This window comes from Lagenorhynchus albirostris, chromosome 1 (assembly GCF_949774975.1).
Source record: "Lagenorhynchus albirostris chromosome 1, mLagAlb1.1, whole genome shotgun sequence".
NCBI classification, from domain to species: domain Eukaryota; kingdom Metazoa; phylum Chordata; class Mammalia; order Artiodactyla; family Delphinidae; genus Lagenorhynchus; species Lagenorhynchus albirostris.
This window is the reverse complement of record NC_083095.1, coordinates 111264056-111291487: the sequence shown is the minus strand read 5'-3', so window position 1 is coordinate 111291487 and position 27432 is coordinate 111264056. Positions and strand designations below refer to the sequence as shown.

Below are 27432 nucleotides of genomic sequence, written 5' to 3'. Positions count from 1 at the left end.
CCTGTGTGCCCATTTTTTCTTATTTTAATCCCTGAAGTTTCTTGCCCAATGAACTAGGGCAGCAGTTCTCAAAGTTTGGTTCAAGGGTCCTTGCGGGGTGGGGGGTGATTCTTGAGATGATTTCAGGGAGTCTGCAAAGTCTGCCTTTTTCCAAATACATACCTGTTTGAGGCAGACTTTTCTTCATACATTTCAACCAAAATAACATAGCACTAGAGGTGAATGCAGAAGCAGATACAAGATTCCACCTGTCATATTAAGTCATACATTTAAAAGAGTTACAAAATTATGAAACAATACCACTTCTCGCTAGTTTTTTGATTTGTTTTCAAAAATATAGTTTTTCAATAAAAATATGTTAACATGTATTGGGCTTGTTATTTTAATGAATTAATAAATATTTAAAATTATTGTTTTAATTACTAATATGATAGATATCAGTAGTTATAACCACATGCACAAAAGCTGTTTGGCGTCCTTGGTAATTTAAGAGTATAAAGGGGTCCGGAAACCAAAAAGGTTTGCAAACCACTGAACTAAAAAGAAATATTAATGCAATAAAAATTTAATACTGAGCTCCACTCGTGTTTGGTCTTAGAATTATGCCATGAGAATAGGTGAGAATAGAAAGTAGATCGATTTATAGTCAGTCCATCCTGTGGGAAATTAACTTCTGAAGTGAAACACAGCAAGTTGAGTATTGATGAGAGCTGATCTGGAAGACCTGGATAAACCATTTCACCTTGGAGCTGTGCTGTTGAAAAGCCCTTTTGTGTGTTATCTCACATGATTTTGAAAGGAGTTTTTCGCTGGAGATAGAGTTGTTGTGTTTTCCTTGCTCTTGACTTCCAGACAGCCATAAAGCAGAGTGCCCTGGTTTCCTTACTCATTTTCCCTCTGGTTTTCATTTCAGGCTCTCCTCAGTAGCCGAGAGGATTCATCACACCTGATGTTGGATACCAAGTATCTCTTTCAAGTCACATTTCCTTTTACCCCCTCTCCACATGCCCTGGAAATGATCCAGATCCCCAGCAGTTTCAAACTAGGCTTTCTCAATAGATTATAGCAGGAAAAAAGAGAATAAATGCACTTTTCTTTCAAAAGCTAAATGAAGGTCAGATAGAGGGATGTGGCTTATTAATTGGAACTGGAAATGCTTTGGAATGTGATTTAAGGAAGAAAATAAGAATTCTCCCAAATGGGCCACATCTTCTCTCGCGCGTGGTGATGGTGCTGCCACTGTCATCTTGTAAGAATTAACACACGCCAGCTGAGGTTGGAAAGGCCACTGCTACCTTTGGAATCTCAGCCAGCTTTTACTAGAATTCCTGCAAGTCTCGTATTTTCTGCCAGGTGCCTCTTGTCTAGATCCATTTTGTGACAGCGGTCCACCCAGAGGGAGTGAGACCCAGGGACACAGTTTATCCTAAGTTTTCTAAAGTTCGTGTGAAGCCCAGATACATTTACGAAGCCACAAATGGGTTCTAGGGCTGAGTCTTCCAAATAATCCCATTTGGCCATGGCGGCCTGTCAAAGTCCTCTCACCCCATGCCTTCCTGATGGGGGCAGAGGTGTTTTACCAACTCTTTTTACTAAGAAAGCTCCTGCATAAAAAAATGTTTATTTCAGGCCCCTCCAATTTTTAAGAGAATATTCAATCTGAAATGAATCATAGAAGTATTTTTATGTATATTACCATTTAAAACTAATATATCAAGGCTTCCCTGGTGGTGCAGTGGTTGAGAATCTGCCTGCCAATGCAGAGGACACGGGTTCGATCCCTGGTCCAGGAAGAGCCCACATGCCGCAGAGCAACTAAGCCTGTGCGCCACATCTACTGAGCCTGCGCTCTAGTGCCCGTGAGCCACAACTACTGAGCCCGCGTGCCGCAACTACTGAAGCCTAGAGCCCGTGCTCCACAACGAGAGAAGCCACCACAATGAGAAGCCCACGCACTGCAACAAAGAGTAGCCCCGCTCACTGCAACTAGAGAAAGCCCGCGCCTAGCAACAAAGACCCAGCACAGCCAAAAATTAAAAAATACAATAAATAAATTTACTAAAAAACCACAAAAACTAATATATCATTCAAGCTTAATTTCCACGCCAATTTACAATTATTTAATCATCTCGTCCTACAGAAGATTTCTTTAAACTTTATCTGCCAGCATATTTGCCATAATTTTTCATTGTTTAATATCTTTCATACAATAACTTAAAAAAATAAGTTTGAAAAGGCAACATAGTTGATTTTCTCTGTCTTATCAGCATTCAAATCTTAAGATCTCATAAGAATAATTGAAGAATTTTGTCAGTTCCTCCTTTTGAGAAATCTGTTTCCCAAGTTTTGTGGGAACTATTACTTGTTCCCCCCAAGTTTTCTCCTTTCTTCCTTTCAGAGCGTAAAACATCATTTGATAAGCACTCCTGGCCCGTGGCCTCTTCTGCATCACCCCAAAGTCACAGGCCATAGCTGTGATTCTGTAACATGGGCATGTATCTTAGGAGTGGAAATAATACATGATAATGAAGCAACATCACCCTACTAATATGTAATGTCTTTTCATATTACAAATGATTGAATTTAGTTCATTTAGATACATTGTATATGAAGAAATAAGAAGTAGAACTTTGTGACATTTTAATCAAAATAAATTACCAAATGAATTGGGTCAGATTCTTTTAATTGCTAGGAGATTACAGTTTTTTTAAGTGCACAAGTTTTATGCCTTTCTTTAAGGGTCATACTTGAAGATGCTAGAATCTTTATAGATTCATAATATCTCATAAGGGCTTCCCTGGTGGCGCAGTGGTTGAGAGTCCGCCTGCCGATGCGGGGGACACGGGTTCGTGCCCCGGTCCGGGAGGATCCCACATGCCGCGGAGCGGCTGGGCCCACGAGCCATGGCCGCCGAGCCTGCGCGTCCGGAGCCTGTGCTCCGCAACGGGAGAGGCCACAGCAGTGAGAGGCCCGTGTACCGCAAAAAAAAAAAAAAAAGCATCACATAATATCTCATAAAACACATATAAAATTTTTTAGAGAGGAAGTAAATATGCCCTCAGCCCTGGCTCGGGCTCTGTCTGCATGGGGCTCCCAGACTGTGCCAGAATGAGGGGCTACTTGGTGCAGAGCTGGCTGGGTTTTGGTCCACAGGGACTGCCTTCTCCGTGCCCCTTCCTGGTCTCCCCTATGCCACAAAGAGACCATCACCCTTCCTTTTTGGCACCTGTAACTCAGGGCTCCTGTCTGTCTTACAGCATTTATCCTGGGCTGTAAGACAGTAACGCTGGCCATTCCCTCCACTACCCTGTGGGCATCCTGACGTGGCGAGCAGAACTGCAGGGGCAGAGTCCTACTGGAGACGGCAGGGCTCGTGAGGGTTCAGTCCTGGGAAGGAGTAGATCCTGTTTGGAGACGGGGGGACCTGCAGAGCCTGAAAAGTTTATGCATGGAGAAGGGGGCAGGGGAGCCCTTGCCCCACAGTCTTGATCAGCTCTACGAAGCTGAATGTAGCAAGAGTGGCCAAAACAACGAGGTGCTGGTGGGGTGAGGACTGTGAAGAGGCAGGAGCTGCTGATAACCTTCAGTTACGGGTGAATGGCAGGGTTGCTCAGTAAAGCGGGGTCTGAATTTACGGGGGTCAACCCTGCTGAACTCTGCTTTCTGCAAAGGGCAGAGAACTGAGCCCTAGAAACTGGTCAACGGGGGTTCTGAGGGCACCTGGCAGCATGGATGGTCAGAAGGTTCAAGGGGTGAGTGAGTGATGCAAACTGCAGTGCGTGCTTCAGACGTGAACACGGAGCTGCAGGTGGGAAGGAAGGGAGCAGCTGAGCTGTCAAGCCCAGGTAAGGAGATTAGTTAGACGGGATGTAATTGCCTTAGCACTTGGAGCTACAGCTCTAACTTCTCACCGTTCTGCTGATCGGTTCCCTGTGTTGAGTCCCTGGAAGGTATGTATGTGTTAACATTAAATCAGAATACTCAGGCTTCCTTAAATGCTCAGAAAAGTGTTCAGGTGTGTGCATACCAAGGTGTTGACTGTGGTCTTTCTGTGTGGTAAAGAGTATGGGTGAGGCGTGGTATGGTAGTTAGTCTGTATGTTCTAACTTTTCCACAATACATATGCATATCTTTTGAAATAGGTGCTTTGTTTTCAAAATATATTTAGTATTGGCATCAGGGGAAAATTATGCATATTTACAATTATTTAATCTGTTAAAAATTGACCCACATGGGACTTCCCTGGCAGTCCAGTGGCTAAGACTGCACTCCCACTGCAGGGGACACGGGGTTCGATCCCTGGTTGGGGTAAGATCCCACCTGCCGCTCAGTGCGGCCCCCCAAAAAAGAGATATTAAAAAAAACTGACCCACGTAACATTTCACATGTTAACGTAAACCTTGGAGTGCAGCTTATGGAATAGACAGAGGTTTCTGACACTAAACATTACATAATTTTAGTTAAGTCTGTGAGATTCATCCATTTACTGCCATATGTATCGGCAGTTTATTCTTTTTTATTACTTAAACATATCACAATTTATGTATCTAGTGTATATTGATGAACATTTGGGTTTTTCCAGTTTGGGGCTATTATGAATAAATCTGCTATGACATTCTTGTTCATGGGGGATTTTTTGAGGATGTAAGTATGCATTTCTGTTGAGTATATATCAAGGAATAGAATTATATGTATGTGTAGCTATAGTAGGTCCTATCAACCAGTTTTCCAATGTGGTTGTACCCATTTATTCTCCCACCAGCAGAGGAGGTCCAGTTCTTTACATTCTCACCCACGTTTCACATCATCAGTCTTTTTTACTGTTAGGTATTCTGGTGGGTAAGTGGTGGATTCACGGTGTGGTTTTAACTTGCGTTTCTTTGATGCCTAATGATGTTGAGCACCTCTTTATCTGTTTATTGACCATATGAATATCTGCACTTGTGAAGTGTCCAAGTCTTTTGCGCACTTAAAAAATAATTTGTGTTGAGATATGATTGCACACAATATAAAACTCTCTATTTTATAGCATACATTTCAGAGGTTTTTAGTATATTCACAAGAATGTACATTATCTAATTGCAGAACATTTCCATCACCCCAAAAAAGAAATCCTGTATTCATTAAGCAGTCACTCCCAACCCCCTCTCCCCCACCTATTGGTAACCTCTAATCTACTTTCTGTCTCTATGGATTTGCCTGTCCCGGACTTATCGTATAAATGGAATCACAATTTGTGGCCTTTTGTGTCTGGCTTATTTCACTTAGCATAAAATTTTCAAGGTTCTTCCATGATATAGCACATATCAGAACTTCATCATTTTTTATTGCCAAAGAAGAGTCTACTCTATGAACAGACCACATTTTCTTTATCCATACCTCAGTTGATGGATATCTTAGTTGTTTCCACTTTTTGTGTTAAATGCTGCTACAAATATCCGTGTATAAATTTTTATGTGAACGTATGATATATCCAGGAGTGAATTTGCTTGGTCATTTGGTAACAGCTCTGTTTAACTTTTTGTGTAACTGCTAAGCTGTCTTCCACAGAGGATGCACCATTTTACATTCCCACCAGCAAAGTCTGAGGGTACTTTTGCCCATTTTTAATTGGGTCAATGAAGCATTATTTTTGAAGTGAAAACTGGTTATATCCTATATATCCAACAGTAGGAGGTTGGTTTATTAAATTATGATACTCCATTACTCCATAGGATAAAATAATACTGAAGCTATTACCAAAAAACAGATAGCTCTGTAAGCACTAACACAATAAAGTTAGGTGAAAAAGCAAGTAGCTAACAGCCGCATTTATATAACTAACGAAGCTTTGTCTATGGCATCAGAAAAGTCTGGAAGAATAGCCATCTAACTCAGGGAATTGAGTGCAGGGCAGATAGTGGGGATTTTCACTTTTGATTTTCTATCTTGGCACTGACTTTTTAAAAATAATCATGGGGTAGTGGGGGTTTTGGTGATTTTTTGCAACATCTGTTTAAGTGAAACATTTCAAAGAAATTTTGTGCATGCCTTAGGGTTAGGGAACTCCTACTGCAAAACAACTTCATGTCAAAACTTGTTAAAATGGGGTATTTTTATCTTTAGCTTGTTAAAATGCCCATTGAAGCATTTGCTCTAGCTTGAAAAATTCCCTCATCATAAAAAGGATTATTGTCAATAAGTACAATAGAATGTACTGAAATTAAATTTAGCCCATGTTATAAATATAAATGAAAAACACTAGGATGTAAAAATATAAACAGTGTACATGATCAGTATGACCCCTGGTCCTAAAAATCTATTCTTGCATACGCCGAAATGTGAAAAGGGCAATGGGATTATAGGTGATTGTTTTCTCCTTATACCTTTCTGATTTTTCCAAACTTTCTACAACAACCATGTATAATGTTTATAGTTTAAAAATACTATAATCTTCCAACTTTAGTTTGTAGCTTGCCCATGTTCAACCAACCAGATCTAAGATGCTAGCCATGCGATATGATTTAAGGTTGATATAATTCAAAATTTGTAGTCTCCATTTAAAAATTGGTGTTTTCCAAGAATATGCAATGACATGCAAAGGCAAAAACACTATTAAGCAAAAAACTAAAGTTCAAAATTGTGTATGGCAGGTAATTCCAATTTTTTTAATGTATACACATAGGCGCTTATGAAGATACTAGAAGAAAACATAAAATGCTAACACAGCTCAGTTATTTGTTAGGACAGGGCATGTAGGTGATTGATTTTCCTTCTTCATGTTCCTCTGTTTCCAATTATTTATAATGAACATGTACAGCTCTTATAATTTGAAAAAAATTTAAAGTTCAGTTTGGGACAAAAAAATTATCTCTATCCAGATTTGGAATATTGGCAATTTTTCTTTTCTTTTTAATATTTATTGGAGTATAGTTGGTTTACAATATTATGTTAGTTTCTGCTGTACAGCAAAGTGAATCAGTTATACATATACATATATCCACTCTTTTTTAGATTCTTTTCTCATATATGCCATTACAGAGTATTGAGTAGAGTTCCCTGTGCTATACAGCAGGTTCTTATTAGTTATCTATTTTATATATAGCAGTGTGTATATGTCAGTCCCAATCTCCCAATTTATCCCTCCTCCCCCCTTACCCCCTGGTAACCATAAGTTTGTTTTCTACATCCATGACTCTACTTCTGTTTTGTAAATAAATTCATTTGTACCCCTTTTTTTTAGATTCCACATGTAAGCAATATCATATGATATTTGTCTTTCTGTGTGGCAATTTTTCTACTTCTCTCTTTGTAGGGGTCGATCTCCCATAATTACTAGTCATCCTTCTATTCCTTCTGCCCTTGCTTCCTCGGGTTCCCCTCGCCTTCCATTCCTGCAGCTGCTACTCTGTCCAGACATTATTTCCTCTTTCCCAGAACATGATAACAGTCTCTTAACCTAGTTGATTTTCCTGCTGTACTTTGTCTCTCTGACCTACTTCTGAAAGTGCAAATGCTGGAATAATCCACTTGAATGCCGTCGCTCCCTTGCTGAATAAATCCACGGCTCACCTTCCTAATGCTATTACTTGGAGTCCTCAGCACGACCCCGTGACTGGCCGCCTTAGCAGGTTTGGGCAGTGGGGGGCGGGAGGTGGGCAACATTACTAGGGCCCCGGCATGGGCCAGGCTCGGGTGGGCAGGCCCTTTGCCAGTCTTTAACTCGCCCTTTGGGACAAAGCAGAGCGGCTTGATGGTCTAGCTCTGTGGTAAACGTTGTGGAGTCCCACTACATACAGATTCAGGCTCCGTCACTGACCTTGATCTCATTTAATCCCTCAGCATTTCCTCTGTGGTAACACGGATGTCCTTCCTCCCTCCCAGGGTGGCTGTGAGAGGTCAGGGACCAGCCCTTCGAGGTGATCAGTAGCTGGTCCCCTCCTGATCTCTCATCCTTAGGGGACTGCCCTCTACTCCTTCGTTCTTCAGAGATCTCAAGAACTCCGCCAGCTGGCCCTTGGCTGTAGGAGTCCACCCCAACTCATGAGTTCCCCATTCTCTCCCCAGCCCCATGGTGACCTCTGGTAGACATGCCCCCTCAGCGGTGTCCCCACTGCCACCTGCCCCACAAATACATCCCTCTCATTTGGGGCTCTTCCAAATGTTCAGACCAGGGCCCCAATATCTTTATACTCAGCGGTTCTCTTCTTTGCCCTTGACATGGCCCACTCTTTGGAACGCCTGTTAAATCGGCTCGGCGACAATGGCTGCTCCCTCCCACCTTTACCCCCTTGGCCTCCCTCTCCAACAGCGGCACCATGACCTCTCAGACCCCAGAGCACTGCTTTAGTTCACGCCTTCATCTCGTCTGAACTGTGGCCATAGGCTCCTCTCTGCTCTTTCCTCATCTCCAGCCTCACAGCCTCATCCCCCCCCCCCCGCACTGCTGTGGTGGCGGCTGCTATGGCTGCTGCTATCATAGCCACCCACAGGGCAGAACATCTGTGGAGCACAGTATTCCAGCCTGGAGCTAAACGCTTCCTGCGCTGTCCCTCAAAATTCCCCTGGTACCCCTGTGATGGTAGATTCCAAGATACCCATTTGACAGACTAGCAAACAAAGATTCAGAGAGGTGAAGTTACTTACACACACATCCCTTTTTCTTCTCTCCCTCTTCTTCAGCTTCATCTTGGGTAAAAGATGTGTGATCAGACCTTTCTCGTTAACGTATTTGGCTCCTGTGACAAATGTTTCAAACAACGGGCTCTGAGACCAGTTTTCAAGAAATCTCAACAGCTCAGCTACTGTTCACCATGTGCAGAAATTGTAAGTGATGCTTTTTAAAACTTTAAGTCATTACCTATCTTGAAACAATGTCTAATGTGAGGGTCCTGTGACAGGTGGGTTGCCAGAGAATCAGTTCACGCACACACACACACACACACACACACACTTGCAGCACACCCAGGCTGGGTGAGACAGTATAGTGTGGGGATTTAGGATGTGGGCTCTGGGCTCTGACTGCCTGGGTTCAACTCCCAGTTATGTTACTTGGAGGCCTTGTACCAATGGACCTCCCCTCTCCCAGGAGGCCTGTTTCCCATCTGTAAAACAACAATAATGGCATCTGTCTCATAGGGTTTTGGGAGAAACAAAAGTGAGTTTATTTGAGAAAATGTTTAAAACAATACCCAGCAGAGGAAGTGCTCAATAAATGTTTTAGCTTGTTATTTTTTAGAGCTAATGCTTTTTTCTTCTGTCTTCTCCTAGTCTGCTTGGCAAGCAAGCAAGCTAAAAGAAACTCTGGTAAATAAAGAGCCGGGGAGCACCTTCCCAAAGGCCCTGTTCCAGCTGTCCTTAGGAACAGCTCTGCAGAAGATTGAACCATATAGGGCCTCCGTATTTAGCAAAATCAGGCTCAAGGAAAAGTGCTCCTTGGGTCTAAGCCTTCAGCGAGGGTAGGCACTGAACACAAAACCTGGCACTTTTCAAAGTACACACATCAATCCTCACCAGAGATGGCTTTGCGCAGGCTTCAGATCTTGCAGCAGAAATGCCCACAGCCGGGCTGAGGCACTAGGAATATCCTGTCTCAGAGGATTTGCAAAGCCGTGTGGAGCCCCCACCTGGTCACAAGTGGTAAAGCACTCTTCCCCACAAGCTCAGTAGGAAATCCCGATCATGGACACGATGAAAAAACAAAAAACAAAACACATATCTAAGGGAGGAAAGATAACGTTGACATTTTATCCAACTGAAGAGGAAAAACCATATTCATCCTTTTGGTCCCACTGTAACCCCTGACAGTGATCACATTTTAAAAAATTATTCCTATAAAGCAAATTGCAAGTAAGCAACCTCAGGTGGCACACAAGCTTTGGTACAGCATAGTAATCCTGATGTCACGGGGTTCAGGCTCAGTGTGATGGGCTTCTACCTGCAGCACATTGTGTTCTAAACTTGGATCTGCAAACTGCAAACTGAGCACATTCAGTTCTTAAAATAAACCTGCTTTTTGATGGCCCTACCATCCTGGAGCAGTGCTATTTATTAATCCAGCTCTTCTCCTTTTGAAACAACTTCCTCTGTGGACAGAAGGAGCCCAGAATCCCAGATGTCAGGTCCTCTGTAGCATCACAGATTCTTCCCAGGTCAGAACCCCGCCTGGAGATATTCTTCAGAGGATTGTTGCCAGCTCTCTCCACCACAAGCACCTGGGGTTCCCAAATATTCAGACAGATTCTTTTGACTGTACAGACATCTAAATGACTGACAGCTAACTTTTTAATCCAGGTGTTTGGGACTGTGTAGACACAGCCCCCCGTGGACACTTTTCATGGATAGGGACAACCCTGCAACTCCACCACTGCTGAAACGTAGCAGATCTCAACTTTTCTGAGCCCCAGCTTCCTCACTTACAAAAAGCAGTGAACAGCAAACCACAGGAAGGCACTTTGCAAACTTTGCCAGCCATTGAAAAGTTACATGGCCTCATGTCTAGATGGTAAAGTCTCCAGATTGGAGGCTGTTTGGGGGTTATTTTACACAAAGAGCCTTCAGAGGAGGGCACACACCAGTATGAAGCTCCACTCACCCCAGGTTTTCACAAACAGGCAGCCCCTGAGGCAGACACACACACCCCACGGTGGGCAAAGAGGTACCAGCCTGAGGAGGTGATGAGAGGATGCTGCTCTTCCCAGGTCTTCTGAGATGACCCTTGGGAGGAGTGTCCCCCATGATCCAGTGTCTCATTTAAATTACTTCCTGTGAATTGCTCGAGTGTACCAGGCAGCCTTAATGATAACAACCAGCACATACTGTATGCCACGCTTCACTCTGAATGCTCTGCGTAGTCACTCCTGATGAGGATCCTATGAGGAAGGTGTTTCTGACACTGTTTCTGCGAGTGTGAACTAAGCAAATCATTTAAACTTTCTGTGCCTCAGTTTCCTCATTTGTAAGATGGAGGTGACAACAGTACCCATTCAGGGTGACTGTGGTGAGTTATTAATGTAAAGCACTTGGAACCGTGCCTGGCACGAAAAGAGACTGGAAAGAACGGATGCTTGAGTCTGCCACAAAGTCACTAATTTGCCTCCTTGAGGGAACTATAGCAACCCTTCATTCTAAGGTGGAGGAAGCTGCCTCAGAAGTGATGTGTCTGAGATCACTGGGCAGGGGCTCAGAAGCCCCGAGTCCGGGTCCCTGTGTGTCCCTGGCCCCACCACCACTTCCTTCTGCTGCGAGGGACTTAACTCCCGAGTGAATAAAAGAAAGGCAAAACCAAGAACGGGCAAAGACCCCACAAAGACCCCACAGCTTCTCAGAAGCCAGAACTAGCTTTGTATATTTAAGTCAATAAACGAGGAGGGTTTTCATTTCGTTGTAGGGGGAGCATCAGAGCTACCAGGGGTCAGACCGGGTACCAGTGGCGCGAGCCAGGCCCCCTTAACCTCTCCTCTCTCGGCAGGCAGAAGCCACCAAGGACGGGAGATGTGTGCGAGGGACTGGGGGAAAGGGGTGTTGCAAGGGCTGTGTCACTGGGACTTCTCCAAGCTCCCAGGAGCCGGGCAGTCCTGGGTTGGAATCCCAGCTTGGCCCTCACTAAGTGCGCGTCCTTCAGCAAGTTACGTATCTCCTCCTAACCTCGGTTTTCCCACCCGCAAAATGGGCACGACACTCCCTGCGTCCCCGGGTGCTGTGCGCTGCAGCGCTAACTCGGGCCTCGCCTAGGGCACTGCGCAAGGGCTCTGCGGCCGCGGACACGTCCGGGGAAGGGGGGAGGGGATCGGCCGCAGCCGCCCGGCTCCCAGCAGCCGGCGTCAGCGCCGAGGGGCGGGGCGCGCTTGGGGAGAAGGCTGGAGCTGCGCCGGTGGCGGCTCGGCGCAAGCTCGCCGGCCCGGCCTCCGCCGCCCGCTGACTCGCATCCCCGCTTCCCTCCCGCCGCGTCCCCGCTCGAAGATGGCAACAGACGGGCTGCACGAGAACGAGACGCTGGCGTCGCTCAAGAGCGAGGCCGAGAGCCTCAAGGGCAAACTGGAGGAGGAGCGGGCCAAGCTGCACGACGTGGAGCGTGAGTGCGGGCCGGGGCGGGGCCGGGGTCTGCGCGCCGGGAGGCGGGCCGGGGAAAGGAGACCGGCTCCGGCTCCCGGGGGGGATAGGGGGAGAGGATGGAGGGGGGCGGCCCGGGCCCGGAGCCAGGCCCGCGCCATCGCCCTGGATGAGGGCCCCGGTGCCCGGGCGCCAAATGAGACGCGGGTAGCGGCCCGAGCCCCCGGACGCGCGGGTGGGGGACCCGAGACGGACGCTCGCGGGCTCCCGGCACCTCGCAGAGCCCCTGCCGGCTAGTGGAAGCCAGCCCGCCTCTGGACGGGGGCGGCCCCTGGCCGCTGTCCTCCTGACGTTGGATCGTGGGACCACTTACGGTCATCACCTGCCTGCCTGGGAGACGCAAGCTGATCTCATTCTTGCCCTTCCCCAGCGGAGCGGGGTGGGCGGGGCGGGGGTTGGTTGTCAGCAAGGGCGAGCGCAGCGAGCTCTTGTGGACGCGGCCTAGGGTAAACTCCTGGGTTTTTTGGTAAGCATTTTACTTTCTCCATCAATGTTGTCTTTTCTCAGTTTTGCTTTTGCAAGGACCCAGACTCTGATATAAAAGCTCACTTTTCCAGTCCGAGAGTGGAGAGTCAGATGGGGGAAGGGAAGCAGAGGAGCTTACCAAATCCAAACATTTAGTTCCTTTAAGGCTGTTTAAGAAGCTTTTGGATGGATGAGCTGTGGTTAGCATAAAACAGCAGTAGCAATCTTAAATAAACTTACATTATTGACCACGACCATAATTCAGAACCGGTCTGTGACTTTTGTGAGGGAACAGTTAAATAGCCAGGTTACATGACTCTTAGTGGGATCAGCTTCCCCTTACTCTGTGGGATGCTTTGTCCTCAGTAGTGCTTGGGCTCAGGCCAGGCTTGGGGAAGTGGCTTCATCTGCTTCCTTTTCAGCCCTGAGGGTGGCAGCTCCCCTTTGCTGAACAGGGCCTCCTCATGCGTGGTGTTCTCAGGCACACCTATACATTGTGATCCTGCTCTTTCGGCACCACCCCTCTACATTCACTTTGGAAAAGAAAGACGGGGTTTATGCTAGGTCCTTTAGCACCTGATTCCTTTCTTTGGAAAAAAAAAAAAAAATCACTTGATAGAAGCAGGTGACCTGAATTTCAAATGTGCTGTGCTTTTGTAGGAGGCAGGCTAAGCCCCTATATCATTTAGAAATGTATTCAGCTACAATTAGCTATAAACCCCAAATAAAGTAATTAAGCAAATTGGGAGTTATTTTTCTTAACAAGGACAAGGGTAGGCGATTGTCAGCTTTGGTTCAGCTGCCCAGTGTGCTGTCAGGAACCCATGCTTCTTTTGTCTCCACTACCTCAGAGCACTGGCATTTGCCCCACGATTATAACTGCCACAGCGCCCAGCATCACCTCCGTATCCAGGGCAGGAAGAAGGGGGAATGTGGGCACCAGCTTCTGTTTCTCCTTCTTTTCAGGAAGGCAAAAGTTTTTTTCAGAAACCTCCTTTCTCCCCAACAGATTTGTGTTTGCACTTCATTGGCCAGAACTAGGTCACATGGCTACAGCAAGGGAGGCTGAGAAAGGGAGAAGTGAGCTGAGTACGCTGCCATCCCCAAACAAAGTTGGGTTCTGTTATCAGAGGAGTAGGGAATGGATAATGGGTCTGCCCCATTTGCCTTTGCAAATTCCTACACTCTGCAGATGATAGTGACGATGCTGCAAGCATGGTGTTAGTGCCTCGGAGGTAGGTTGTCTGGTTTCTCCATTTTACAGACGAGGAAACTGAGGCACAGAGAGGTGAAAGGACTTGCCGAAAGATCCCGGCTAGTGAGTAGTGGACCCAGGATTCCAGCCCAGCCAGTCAGAGCTCCAGCCCATCCTCACTTCAGCTTTTTTGCCAAACGTCTTAGTGCTCAGTGCAGAGGGCATTCTCCAGAAACGCTCTGGAGAGTAAAGGCTGCCCACTGGGATATTTTTCAGGCTTTTCTGTGAATCTGGTAAATTGCCTAAGGCAGAGCGATGGTCAAGATGCAGCTTTTCAACAGGGAACCTCTGTCCTGCCGAGAATGCAGTGCTCTCAGAGGCCGGGGCCAAATTTTGGACCCACAGTGGAAGGATTTATCCCCACCCTCATATGTTAGAATTTTTGAGTAGAAAAGACCAGAAGCCATGTGGTCAGGGTCCCCTGTATTCCCTCTGTATCTTCCGGACCACTTGTCTTCCACTCTCATGTAAAGCCCTTGTTCCTTTGAGGCTCCGAGCATTCAACTGATCTCCCTCTCCATGCTGCTGTCTCCTGACCCCCCAGCCAGGCTCCCTCCTTTTTTTAGGACTATGGCACATGGCTCAAGCCTTCCTTTTGACCCTAAGCCCTGTCCTATCCCTGGTGTCTTCAGGATCCACAAGGGTGAACAGGAGAGTCACTCCGTCACAGCCCCCCGGGGTCTTGTAAGCGCTCAGCACTACTTCTCCTCTTGTGACCGCAGTCTCTCCCACAGAGATCTCCATGATCCCTGGGCTCTTCTCTCTTCCAGTCTCTCAGCCTCTTCCTGAGCATGCGCGTTTTTGCATTTTGGTGATGTTAAATCATAGGTTGCCCTGTGGCCCCTACCCTGGTCGGGGAAAGGTCTTCAGGCCGTAGCCAAGGTGACCAAGTCATCCTGGTGCACCTGGGACTCTTGGTTTTAAAATGGAAAGCCTTGCATACTGGGAAGCCTTCAGTCCTAGGCAAACCAGGACAGTTGTTCAGCCTTCTGTTAGCTCTGACTTGTCCAAATTCTTGCTGTAAAAAACTCAACACAACAAAACTACAGAGCATAAACTTGGAGGAAAGAGACCTTAACTGAACTTCAGACTCTCAGTTCTTCAGCTCCCATCCCTTTGACCCTCAAACCAGCATCCATTTTGTTGGACCCTCATTCCCAAGTCAGACCCTGGGCCAACTTTAACTACAGGAAATGACCTTTATGGGTGGCCTAAGGGGAAGCCAGCCTACATCAAACTCCACAGCCCCAGGCCTCGGGCCCCTGCCCTGCCCTTCCCCTCACTCCTCCAGCATTGCCTGCTTCTCTCCACATGTTTTCCGTCATCGCCTTCTGCTTACCTTCTCCCATGGGTAGGTGCTCGTTTGTTGGATTCTCAGGCATTTTAGAACCGTGAGGTGGCAGCTTGTGTTAGTTTCCTATCGCTCTTGTACAAATCTCCATAAACGTAGTGTCTTAAAACAACATAAGTTTATTCTCTTACAGTTCTGGAGATGAGAGATCTAAAATGGGTCGGAAGGGTTGCATTCCTTCTGAGGCCTTGTGGGAGAGTCCATTCCTTGCTGTTCCCAGCTTCTAGAGGTTGCCTGCATGCCTTGGCTTGTGACCCCACCCCACTCCAACATCGTTTCTGTCATCACATCTCTTTCTTTGACTTTGATCCCCCTGCCTCCCTCTTATAAGGACCCTTGTAATTACTTACATTGGGCCCACCTGTATAATTCAGAATACTCTTCCCATCTCTAGATCCCTAACTTCATCACATCTTCAAAGCACCTTTTGTCACGTAAGGTAACATATTCACAGGTTCTGAGAATTAGGATGTGGACATCTTTGGGGGGGCCTATCACACAGCTCTTGAAACTAGAGGGGTCACCTGCTTCAGCCTCAGTTTTCGGGCACAAGAAGTTTTCTTCCCCTCCCAACAACCCTCTCCCCTTTCCTTGGGGATGAAGTAGCAGCAGAGATCCAGGGAAGGGTTAAGGGATTTCCCAGAGTTTATGCAGCTACTCTAAGGGCAAATGGGGAGTACAGCTCTCCTTCTCACCATGCTAGACGGTCTCTCAGAAGGCTGAGAGTCACATTAAAATGGAAAAAAAACAGAAACGGAAAACTAAATCTGTGTGCGTGTGTGTGAAGAGGTGTCAGTATTGAGTAAGAAAAAAAAAGTGCCCAACAGTGTGAATGATATGGTCTCATTAGCTTAAACGAGCTGCTTGTATATGCATTAAATTTGTGCCAGGAGACACAGCAAGCTTGTTATCTCTAGAGAGGGGAGTAGGGGGATGTGGAGGTACGTTTTACTTTATACACATGTGTGCATTTATTGCTTTTATAATAAAAAATGAATACTGAAATGGGAGTCAAGATCCAGAGAAAAGGAGAGAGTTCAGTTTTAAAGAGTCCTCAACTTGAAATTAAAGGGACAAATGATCTGGAAGACAGGCTGAAAGCAGACAGCAGGAGGGAGGCCGTGTTCATTTTGGCCGACATACGTGGCAGCCTTGTGGGCCTGTTTGGGGATGACTTCATTCCGGTTCCCAGCTCCTTTGGGGAAGATTCTGTTATTATCTAGGAGCAGAGCAGCTCAAAAAAGATTTGTGTAATGTCTTTAGGTTAAAAATCAGACGAAATATGGGAAACCACAGGATTTATCATCTGATGCTATTCCCTTTTCTTTGTGTTCTAAGTGGAACTTTGTGAACTTGTGGCTAGAGCCTTGGACTATTCTGACTTTACAGTGTAAGGAGAAATTTAGGAAAACCGTATTTCTGGATTAGTCTGAAGCAAATATGTTGATCCACTTTTTCCACATTCTAAGGAAACATGCTGCGTGTACTGAGGCTTATAAAAGTGGGTTTCCCAGCAGAGTAATCTGCTTCCGGCTGCTCTTCCATGTGTGGCCTGTGGTGTCAGAAGGAGCAGAAAGCAAACTTGCCTTTCATTTCCCCGCCCCTTCCTCTTGTGAGAAAACTGTCATAATAACGCTAACGCCACTGTAGCAGATTCAGAAATACAGGAGAACAAGTCATCCATAACCCCACCACCCAGAGGTAGCCACTTTTAATATTTTGACGTTTTCATGTTTGTGCGTGTATTTATAAGCTTACTTGGGACTTTATAGCTTACGTTTTCATGTCTGTGTATGTATTTATAAGCATACTTGGGATTGTAGTAGGTATAGTTTGAGTTTAGTTTTTTTTTATATGAGTCTAGTTTTAATTTAACCCAATGGATTGAATAGCTCCTCATGTCATTTTACAGTTCTTTTTAATGTCAGTATTTAAAAATTATGATTTGGAACCATATAGTATTCCATCATAAAGGCTATACCGTAACTTAACCCTTCCAACTTTTAATTCAGGAATTCAGGCTTTTTTGTCTGTGGCTCATTTATGGTTTTGGGGCAATTCAAAAATCTCTGACAGAGTGAAATAAGTCAGATAGAGAAAAACAAATACCGTATGCTAACACATATATATGGAATCTAAAAAAAAAAAAAAGTGGTCATGAAGAACCTAGGGGAAGATGGGAATAAAGATGCAGACCTACTAGAGAATGGACTTGAGGATATGGGGAGGGGGAAGGGTAAGCTGGGACGAAGTGAGAGAGTGGCATGGACATATATACACTACCAAACGTAAAATAGATAGCTAGTGGGAAGCAGCCGCATAGCACAGGGAGATCAGCTCGGTGCTTTGTGACCACCTAGAGGGGTGGGATAGGGAGGGTGGGAGGGAGACGCAAGAGGGAGGGGATATGGAGATATATGTATATGTATAACTGATTCACTTTGTTATAAAGCAGAAAGTAACACACCATTGTAAAGCAATTATACTCTAATAAAGATGTTAAAAAAAATCTCTAACACAAGTGAGGTAATGTGCTTATAAATATTTTCCTTCCATCCAGGTGTGTGAGGGTTTTGTATACATCCCACCCCATTCTACCTTGGGGTAGAATCAGACAGAATGAGTTTTTAAAAATTAGCTTTGGATAAGTTTTCTTCCTTGATTCCTTTGATCTTCTACCAAATTGTGGCCATCACAAGACTGTATGTTGGTACAAAATTTAGTAAGTTATTCAAGATCATTTTTTTTAATATTTATTTATTTTTCGCTGTGTTGGGTCTTCGTTTCTGTGTGAGGGCTTTCTCCAGTTGCGGCAAGTGGGGGCCACTCTTCATCGCGGTGCGCAGGCCTCTCACTATCGTGGCCTCTCTTGTTGCGGAGCACAGGCCCCAGACGCGCAGGCTCAGCGGCCATGGCTCACGGGCCCAGTTGCTCCGCGGCATGTGGGATCTTCCCAGACCAGGGATCGAACCGGTGTCCCCTGCATTGGCAGGCAGATTCCCAACCACTGCGCCACCAGGGAAGCCCCCAAGATCATTTTTTAAATAGTTCTGTTTTCGTATTTAAGACCTCTCATATGTCTTTGAACTTGTGTTCTGTATTTACAATCAATTTCACAGTGTTCATTTTCAGGGAAATTTTAGAGCATGTTCATGCTGGGGTCATTTTTTCACGGCCTTATGGAACAACAGGAATGACGCTGTTGCATAATTGCACTTTATGAAGTTACATGGCTTGTGTATTGACCTCCACGTTCTACATTTTACTTTAGGTTCCTGTGTGCACTGATTATAAAATAAATAGCAAAACTATTCCCTGCAAGTTGAGAGGAAGCCACATCTTTTTCTTTTTCTTTTTTTTTTAATTTACATCTTTATTGGCGTATAATTGCTTTACAATGGTGTGTTACTTTCTGCTTTATAACAAAGTGAATCAGTTATACATATACATATGTTCCCATATCTCTTCCCTCTTGCGTCTCCCTCCCTCCCACTCTCCCTATCCCACCCCTTTAGGTGGTCACAAAGCACCGAGCTGATCTCCCTGTGCTATGCGGCTGCTTCCCACTAGCTATCTATTTTACGTTTGGTAGTGTTTATATGTCCATGCCACTCTCTCACTTTGTCGCAGCTTACCCTTGCCCCTCCCCATATCCTCAAGTCCATTCTCTAGTAGGTCTGTGTCTTTATTCCTGTCTTACCCCTAGGTTCTTCATGACATTTTTTTTTCTTAGATTCCATATATATGTGTTAGCATATGGTATTTGTCTTTCTCTTTCTGACTTACTTCACTCTGTATGACAGACTCTAGGTCCATCCACCTCACTACAAATAACTCAATTTCGTTTCTTTTTATGGCTGAATAATACTCCATTGTATGTATGTGCCACATCTTCTTTATCCACTCATCTCCAAAATTTACAAGCAGCTCATGCAGCTTAATAACAAAAAAACAAACAACTCAATCCAAAAATGGGCAGAAGACCTAAATAGACATTTCTCCAAAGAAGATATACAGACTACCAACAAACACATGAAAGAATGCTCAACATCACCCATCATTAGAGAAATGCAAATCAAAACTACAATGAGATATCATCTCACACCGGTCAGAACGGCCATCATCAAAAACTCTAGAAACAATAAATGCTGGAGAGGGTGTGGAGAAAAGGGAACCCTCTTGCACTGTTGGTGAGAATGTAAATTGATACAGCCACTGTGGAGAACAGTATGGAGGTTCCTTAAAAAACTACAAATAGAACTACCATATGACCCAGGAATCCCACTACTGGGCATATACCCTGGGAAGCCACATCTTGATGAAAAGTTCATCTTTGTCTGAAGCCAGTATTACAGGTCATTTCCAAGGCCCCATAGATAAACTCTTCACACCCTCGTTTTACAGAGGAGGGCACAGGCTCAGAGGACACATTTGTTTACCTCTAATTTATAAGTGTGCCCTCCTCTCAGGCCTCATTTTCCTTTCTGAGGAGTGACAGGGCTGGCGCCCTACGTCGGCCTGCACGCTTGCTGTTTGGACCTTGGGAGCCCCGGGGCTCGAGGTGTGCAGAGCAGAAGCGCCTCTGAACCCAGCACCTCGCTCGACTGTTCACCAGCCTGACTTTGCTCTGTCTAGTTTCTAGATTGGGCTTCTAGTAAGATTTTATCTATGAGAGAAAGTAGAAGCAGGCAGGGGGAGGGAGCCTTGTGCAACTCAAATAGAAGCTTGAAAACAACTGCTCCACATGACTGCCCGACCCCAGGCCCCGGGCAGGGAGGGTTCAGCCCTGCACACAGGACACCCCGCACAGGGTGCCGGGGGATGATGCTGGGCACTGCTTGTCGAGTTGCTAAGGTTTCTTTTGGCTCTAACTTGGCACCCCTCTCCCTGCCAGGTGGTGGCTGAGCCAGGTGAGGGCGGGTTTCTTGACTCTTGGTCTAAATGACCCATTGCTCTGGCTACATCAGGAAGTGGGAGGGATCCAAGGTTGGGGTGTCTTCTGGACCAGGAAGCCTTTGTCACTGCCTCACCTAGTCCTTGATTTTCTAAAGAATCACAGCCACCTGCCCAGAGTTTACCCCACGATGGGAGGTGTTTATCTGTCCTTAGGGGCCCAAGTCTGTGTGTGCATAAGGTCCTTAGCCTCCCTGAGCCTGTTTTCTTTTTGGTAGAAATGGAGATAAAGCCTGTGACCTCAGACCACGTGTAAAGCTCTCAGCCCAGCACCTGTCACGCGGGAGACACGCAGTAAATGATGGATAATGGCAATGGGCATTGAAAGCCTTCAAAAATGTGCTTTCTGTTTAACTCAGCAATGCCACAAATTGGAATTTATCTAAGGAGGTGATGCAATGCAAGGGTATCACAGTGGCCCTGGAGCAAAGTAAGTGTCCACTGGTTGGGGATTTTTAGTTAATGGTATATTCATAAGTGGAATGTTCTGCCGTCATTAAAAATGACAGGTAATTACGTTTGACATTTTATGGCCCTTCCATTTCAGAAGCTCTCTTTCCTCCAGGTCATGTTGTTTCCAGTGTTTTGGTCCTCAGAGCCCTAGTCCCCACCTGTACATTTTTGATTCCTGGCCAGCCAAATATCGTTAAGCACTTTAATTTGCTTTCCCTATTAAACCACAGCACACCCCATGGATTAGGTCATGTCTTCCATTTTACTGAATAACGAACAAAAGTAAATGGTAAGAAACTAATTTCCTGCCTCCCCCTTCCCTACCCCAACTCCTATGCATCCTTCAAAACCAGGTTCCTGTGACGTCTCCTCCAATGGCTGCACCTGCAGCGTAGTCAGCCATGTTGCCCTCAGCTCCCCAACACCTCTGTTAGCTACCTTCTCACTACACTGCAGTGGTTACCTGTGTGCTGGCCTGTCCATGCCTTGCAGACTGCGAGCCCAGTAAGAGCAGGAACTGTCTTCTTCTTTTCTGTACCCAAGCATTTGGCGCATAGGAGGGAAACATCATTCAAGCAGTAGACAGTTACTAGCCTATACTTCCAGCTCTATCCCTCTTCTTGAGTTCCAGCCATGGCTTTCAGTTTCCAGCAACTACCCTACCTGCACATCATTCATAAGAAAGAGCGCTTACCATCTTAATTCCCAACCAGCTCCTTTATTTCTTCTTTTTTAAATTTTATTGGAGTATAGTTGATGTACAGTGTTGTGTTAGTTTCAGGTGTACAGCAAAATGATTCAGTTATACATATACATATATTCATTCTTTTTCAGATTCTTTTCTCATATAGGTTATCACAGAATGTTGAGTAGAGTTCCCTGTGCTATACAGTAGGTCCTTGTTGGTTATCTGTCTTATATATAGTAGTGTGTGTATGTTATCCCAAGCTCCTGATTTATCCCTCCCCACCACGTTTCCCCTTTGGTAACCATAAGTTTGTTTTCAATACCTGTAAGTCTGTTTCTGTTTTGTAAATAGGTTCGTTTGTATCATTTTTAAAAATTAGCCTCCACATATGAGTGATAGCATATGATATTTGCCTTTTTCTGACTTACTGCACTTAGTATGATAATCTCTAGGTCCATCCATGTTGCTGCAAATGGCATTATTTCATTCTTTTTTATGGCTGAGTAGTATTCTATTGTATATATGTACCACATCTTTATCCATTCCTCTGTCAGTGGACATTTAGGTTGTTTCCATGTCTTGGCTATTGTAAATAGTGCTGCAGTGCACGTATGGGTGCTGGGTGCACGTATCTTTTTGAATTATGGCTTTCTCCCCAACCAGCTCCTTTCTGAATTGTCCGTTGGGGTTTGAGGCATCGCTGTGTTCTCAACCACAGACTCTGGAATCCTCCCCTTATCTGCCCCATTTCCCCGCCCCACCTCCCATCCAAGAAGCTGCCCTTCTTGGGGCAGCTTCTGAACCTTCTCAGAGCTGCCCCACCTCCACCTTTAGTGGGTATAACTCACCTGGGGAGTATGTGGAAATGCAGCATCCTGGCTCCATCCCGTGGATTCGGACTCCTCGGATCAGGAAACGAGTGAGGCTCCCACTGCCAGTACTAGCAAGTTTGCGCTGATAAATTTAGGAGTTGGTTGGCAGCTGAAGCAGAGATGATGGGTTAGGGGTAGAGAGAGGTACAGAAAAAGAAGGGAAAGGGGCTGAAAAGTTAGGTTAGCCCACCAAAACCTGCTGCCTAGGATTGCTGCAGTTGACTGAAATTTAGTAATCACTGAGCATTCCCTTTATCCTTTCAATAAATATTTACTGGGTACCCACTGTGTGCCAAGCTGGAGAGTAATAGCTAACATTCATTGAGTGCTCCCTTTGTGCCAGGCTGGGATAGTTGTCCCAACAACCCCATGAGGGAAGCGAGGGGGCAGGAAGGTGAGCGGAGGCTCACGGTTGCACAGCTGGTGTGCGACTGTGCAGGACTGTGACCCGGAGCCCGGGCTCCTGACCGCTCTGTTGCAGTGAATGCTCCAAGGAGATCCAACAAGACAGCACTCCATCCTCCTGCCACTTACCTTCTAGTGGAATTTCTTAACAGGCTATCATTCTATTCTAGTAAGTTATTATTATAGAAACCAGCTAGCCGTGTTCATCATTTCTTTCTTTAAAAAAGAAAAAGTTAAATCCTGAAGGCATGGTTCATCAGAAGGCAAAGGAGAGAAGCCACATCTGTCCTGAACCAAGCTCCCACAAATGAGTTACAGAGCATGTTCCACTCGTTCCCAGTTTTTTGGTTTTTGTTTTTACTTTCCGGTGTTTAAAGTTTTTAAAAAAGTCTTTAATTCAGCAGATGTGAGATTTGGCAGATAGAAACAGGATAGAGTAGGTTGGGAGTGAATCTATATATGGGAAGAGAAAATGCAGTGAGAAAAAATAATTAATAGTTGGGATGTGTTCAAATTCATGCTTTGCAGGGAGGCCCTGTTTCGGTTGGTGAGTCATCTTTTTTTTTTTTTTTTTTTTTTGTTAAGAGTGACATTAAATGGCTATGATTGTCCTAATGCTGAACTGGGGGAAGCAGCACTAATATTGGTATGAAGTTTCAAAGTAAAATACTAACTAGAATATGCTCACAGCTCTGAGCTGGTATAGGCTTGTGTAAAAGGCCTATAAGAAATTAGAAACATTCAGTCTGTTTTTAAATTGCATTCAATACATTTTTGTGAAGAATGTTTCCATAAAAGACTAACGTGCTGTTGGTGGCAATAAAGAATGCGATGTCTTTGCAGAAGCGATGGCATAATAATTGCACACTCGTGTAGCACTTTATAAAGTTTAGCAAGTACTTTTTACAGCGTGGGTTTTCACAGAGACTTTTAACCTGTTCGCTCATTTTTATTTCATCACAAAGAAATGGGGCAACTAAAAGAAACCAAGACTTCTTGGAGAAATAAATGTCTGCTTCCAGGGCTAGGGCAGGAAGGGAACATGAGCCCGCAAGAAGACGTGCTCCGAGGATGATGGGGACGTGTCGGAAGTTCTCGGGAGCCTGCCTGATAGGGCTCCCACTGAGCAAATCAGGGATGAGTTGGGCATCAAAAGAAATAGTAGTAAAGGATTATAACTTCTTGAATAAAATGAGAATCCATGAGTCCCTACTAAGGTAAATGAATGAATAAATACATTAGGGAAGAAGGAACACTCCTCTTTATATTAGAAAGTCAACTAAACAATGCAGAAGGAATGATGGAATTAGAAGTCACCACTTACCAACCATCATAATAATTGGTTCAGGCAAGAATCATGAATGGATGTTAAAAGTAGGGTATTCAAGTTTGAGGAGTATTGTGATGTTTATATATTCTCAGAGTACATCCCCACAAAGTACTTTTTCATGACAAAAGGCAAAATGGTAACTGTACAGTGGAGAACCCTGGCAGACGCCACGTTGACCAAATGATCCGAGTAAACATTGCTGGTGATGGGACTAGCGGGCTGCCTCCTGACGGGACAGGTGTTCAGGGCAGGACCTCAGTGCTAGTCTGTGGTGTCCCTGCCAAACGTGCATTACCCAAAGCTAATCTTGAGGAAGCATCAGACAAGCCCAGGTTGGGGAACAAAATAACTAGACAGGAAGGAAAGCGACCAGTGACTGCAACACGTGATCTTAGGTTTTCTTTTGCTATAAAGATATTGTTGGGACAAAGGAGAGCATCTCAATAAGGTCTATAGATTAGACATCGTATTGTTTCAGTGTCAGTTCTCTGACTTTGATAGTTTCCTTGTTTTCAGGAAATACACACTGAAGTGTTTAAAGAGAAGGAAGGGAAGAGGGGAGGGAAGAAGGAAGGAAGGATTTCCTGAGAAGGGGCACTGTTGTCACAAGGGTTAAAGCACAGAGTCAGCCCCTCAGCCCAGGCTTCAAGTGAGGGAGGTGGGCACTTCCCCAGCGAGCGCCAGCAACTCCCTGGGAAGGCCAGAGCCGGTGCCTTGCCTCTCTCTACCCGTGGTGTTCTGTCTGTGCCAAGACACCACACCTTTCCTGGGGCTGTCCCCCGGCCTAGAATGCCCCCTTCCCTCCTCCCCAGCTGCCCAGAAAAAGGCCCAGCTGAGAGATTTAGAGGAAGGAGAAGCAGAGCTGGGGTTAGGAGCCCGGCGCAGCCTCCAACCTGAAAGGGAGTGGCGCCGCACAAGGGGACAGAAGCCACGTGACCCCCACCTCAGTTTCCTCACCTCCACAATGACGGCATGGACTGGACGGTTTCTGGGGCCCTTTCTGCTACTTCGCGTGAACTTGTCTCCCTCTGACAGCCTCTCCAAAAGCCCCCCCAAAAGCTCTCCCTTGGCCTCAGGAAAGAGGCTGTGTTCCCAGCCCCTGAGAGATTGATTTTTGGAGTGCCTTCCTGAGGTATGTACCTTCTGCAGATCATGTGTTCAGACTTGTGGAATGTTGCGTTGATCTCTGCCCGCCCTGTGAGTTTTCAGTAAATCCACAGTGTACTGTTTGGAGGGTCAGTCAATTTGCTCTTTCCTGCAGCACGTGGATTGGGCAATTACCATGTCCCAGACCCGTGCCCGGCATGGGGGGGGACCAGTGAGGAAACACAGGGCCTGCTGTTGAGCAGATGGTGCACGTCCTGGCACCTGATAGGACGGTTTCTGTAAAGTCACTTGTCCCTGTGACTGGAAGGTAGTAGGTAAAAGAACCAGAAGCCCCCACTTTGCTCCTGGTCAGTTGTATGAACTCGTATCCGCCGGATAACCTCTGTAAGCCTCAGTCTCTTCACCCATTCAAAGGGAATAGCGATCTCACTCCACTGCCTACCTGCCCGCCTTGCAGAGCTGTGGCCCTTCAGTGGGAGAGTTCTATGTAGAGCTTTGCAGATATGAGGCAGTCCTGTCCTTATTCCCTCAACGTGCATATATGGAAGTGCTTTGAAAAACAGGGTCATTTTTTATTGAAGTATAGTTGATGCACGATATTATATGTTATAAATGTAGGGTCTTAAACACAGAGAGAATGACAGCGTGTCTCTGCCTTCTCCTGAGCTTGAAAGAGACAGCATCGCGAGGGCAATAGGGTAAAGCGCAGGAGAGTGAAGCGCCGATGGCTTCCCTGTGCCAACTTGTGGCTCAGACCTGGTCCTTGGTCACGGGATTGAGTGTGTCTTGTCCTTGCAGTGCACCAGGTGGCCGAGCGCGTGGAGGCCCTGGGGCAGTTTGTCATGAAGACCAGAAGGACCCTCAAAGGCCACGGGAACAAGGTTCTGTGCATGGACTGGTGCAAGGATAAGAGGAGGATCGTGAGCTCCTCGCAGGTACGTCACACCTGTCAAGTGATGGTGGGCACTTTTCTGATTGTAAGCTGAAGGGAAAGAGCCGTCCTTTTCAAAAGACCCTCTCCGAATGTTATGTCTCTGCCTGTTCGCCAAAGGACACGAGTTACCCCGGTAAGAATTCTCTGGCGTACTTGAAAACTTCACTAATTTGGGTAGATTTGAAATTAGTAATAACTGAAATATTATGAACTCTATTTTACAAACCATTCAAACATTTTCTTCCTGAGTATATTTCAAGGTCTTATTTGTAAGTGAAACCATTTTTAAATTAGGGTTTTTTTTTCTCCAAGTGGAGGGCGTAAGTGGTTAAAGTGCCATTGTGGCTTCTTTCAGTTTAAGAGTTTAGCAGTTTTTATGCCTTAAAGAACAAATTTAAACTATGTATTTTGTGAAGTATACTTTTTTCATTCATTTTATATAGCTGACATGGTTTATTTTTACATCTTATGTATTAGTTATTAAACTGCTACATAACAGATTACCCCCAGGTTTAACAACTTACACAGTGAATATTTCGTATCTTACATGGTTTCTGAGAGTGAGGAATCAGGAGCAGCTCAGCCGGATAGTTCTGGCTCAGGGTGTCTCACAAGGTCGCAGTCAAGATGTTGGTCAGGGATGCAGTCATTAGACAGTTTGGCTAAGGCAGAAGCTCCCTTCCAAAATGGCTCACTCACATGGCTCTTGGCTAAGGCCTTAGCTCCTCACCATATGAACCTTTCCATCAGGCTGCTCACGACATGGTAGCTGGCCTCCACCAGAGCAGGAGAGAGAGACAAAGGCAGAAGCCGTGCTGTCTTTGATGACCTGGCCTCAGAAGTGACATTCCTTCCGTTCTGCATTCCATGGTCACACAGACCAACACCGATATAATGACGGAGGGGCCTGGACAAGGACATGTCTTTCAGGAGGCTAGCCACCACTGCTTAATGCTTTTTATGTCTATTTTGATGTTACATTCGTTGAACATAAAACCATAAACTGAAGTCATATATTTTTATGGCCAGTTTACCACCCCTCCGACCCCTGCCTCTGCCATTAGTCCAGCTTTTTCAAAGGAAAATTTGGTTTTTATTTATAACCCTTTTAAGTATCAAAACTGTACATATTCTGAATAATCCATGAGTTCTAATATCTCTGTCGGTACTATGTTTGATAGGACAGGTGTTATTAATCTCCTGTATTACCTACAAATCTAGTATATCACGTTGCACTTGCTTTTTTAATGTTCATAAAAAAATTTAATGTATCAGTTATGTATTTAACTGGAAAAAAGAAAAGGTTTTCACCCCTACCACCCTGTTACAATCATTATTATCTTAGAGCACCTCTTTCTAGACTTTTTTCCAAAGGCTCCTTTTTACAAAGTGGTTGTTGAGATGTGCATGTTGCCACCTAGCCTTTTAGACTTTTTTTTTAATCCTTAAAAGGATGCCATATGTTGGACTTTCTGTCGCTCGTGTACCACTCTTACTAGAGAGGGTGGGAGAGGAGGAGGGATGCTTCA

General features: G+C 45.4%; 2 protein-coding genes across 2 annotated transcripts in view; both read left to right on the top strand.

The window, feature by feature from the left end:
* Positions 1-1624, top strand: part of MYO5C (myosin VC) — a 106467-nt gene extending 104843 nt beyond the window's left edge. Inside the window, exon 41 of the mRNA XM_060164382.1 lies at positions 914-1624. Coding sequence (XP_060020365.1) covers positions 914-1066 — 153 coding nt within the window. The 3' untranslated portion in view covers positions 1067-1624. The remainder of the gene's footprint in view (positions 1-913) is intronic.
* Positions 1625-11828: 10204 nt separating this feature from the next.
* The window catches only part of GNB5 (G protein subunit beta 5), a 43609-nt gene continuing 28005 nt past the window's right edge, over positions 11829-27432 (top strand). Inside the window, exons 1-2 of the mRNA XM_060169275.1 lie at positions 11829-12052; positions 25768-25904. Of these exons, the coding sequence (XP_060025258.1) occupies positions 11941-12052; positions 25768-25904 (249 nt within the window). The 5' untranslated portion in view covers positions 11829-11940. The remainder of the gene's footprint in view (positions 12053-25767; positions 25905-27432) is intronic.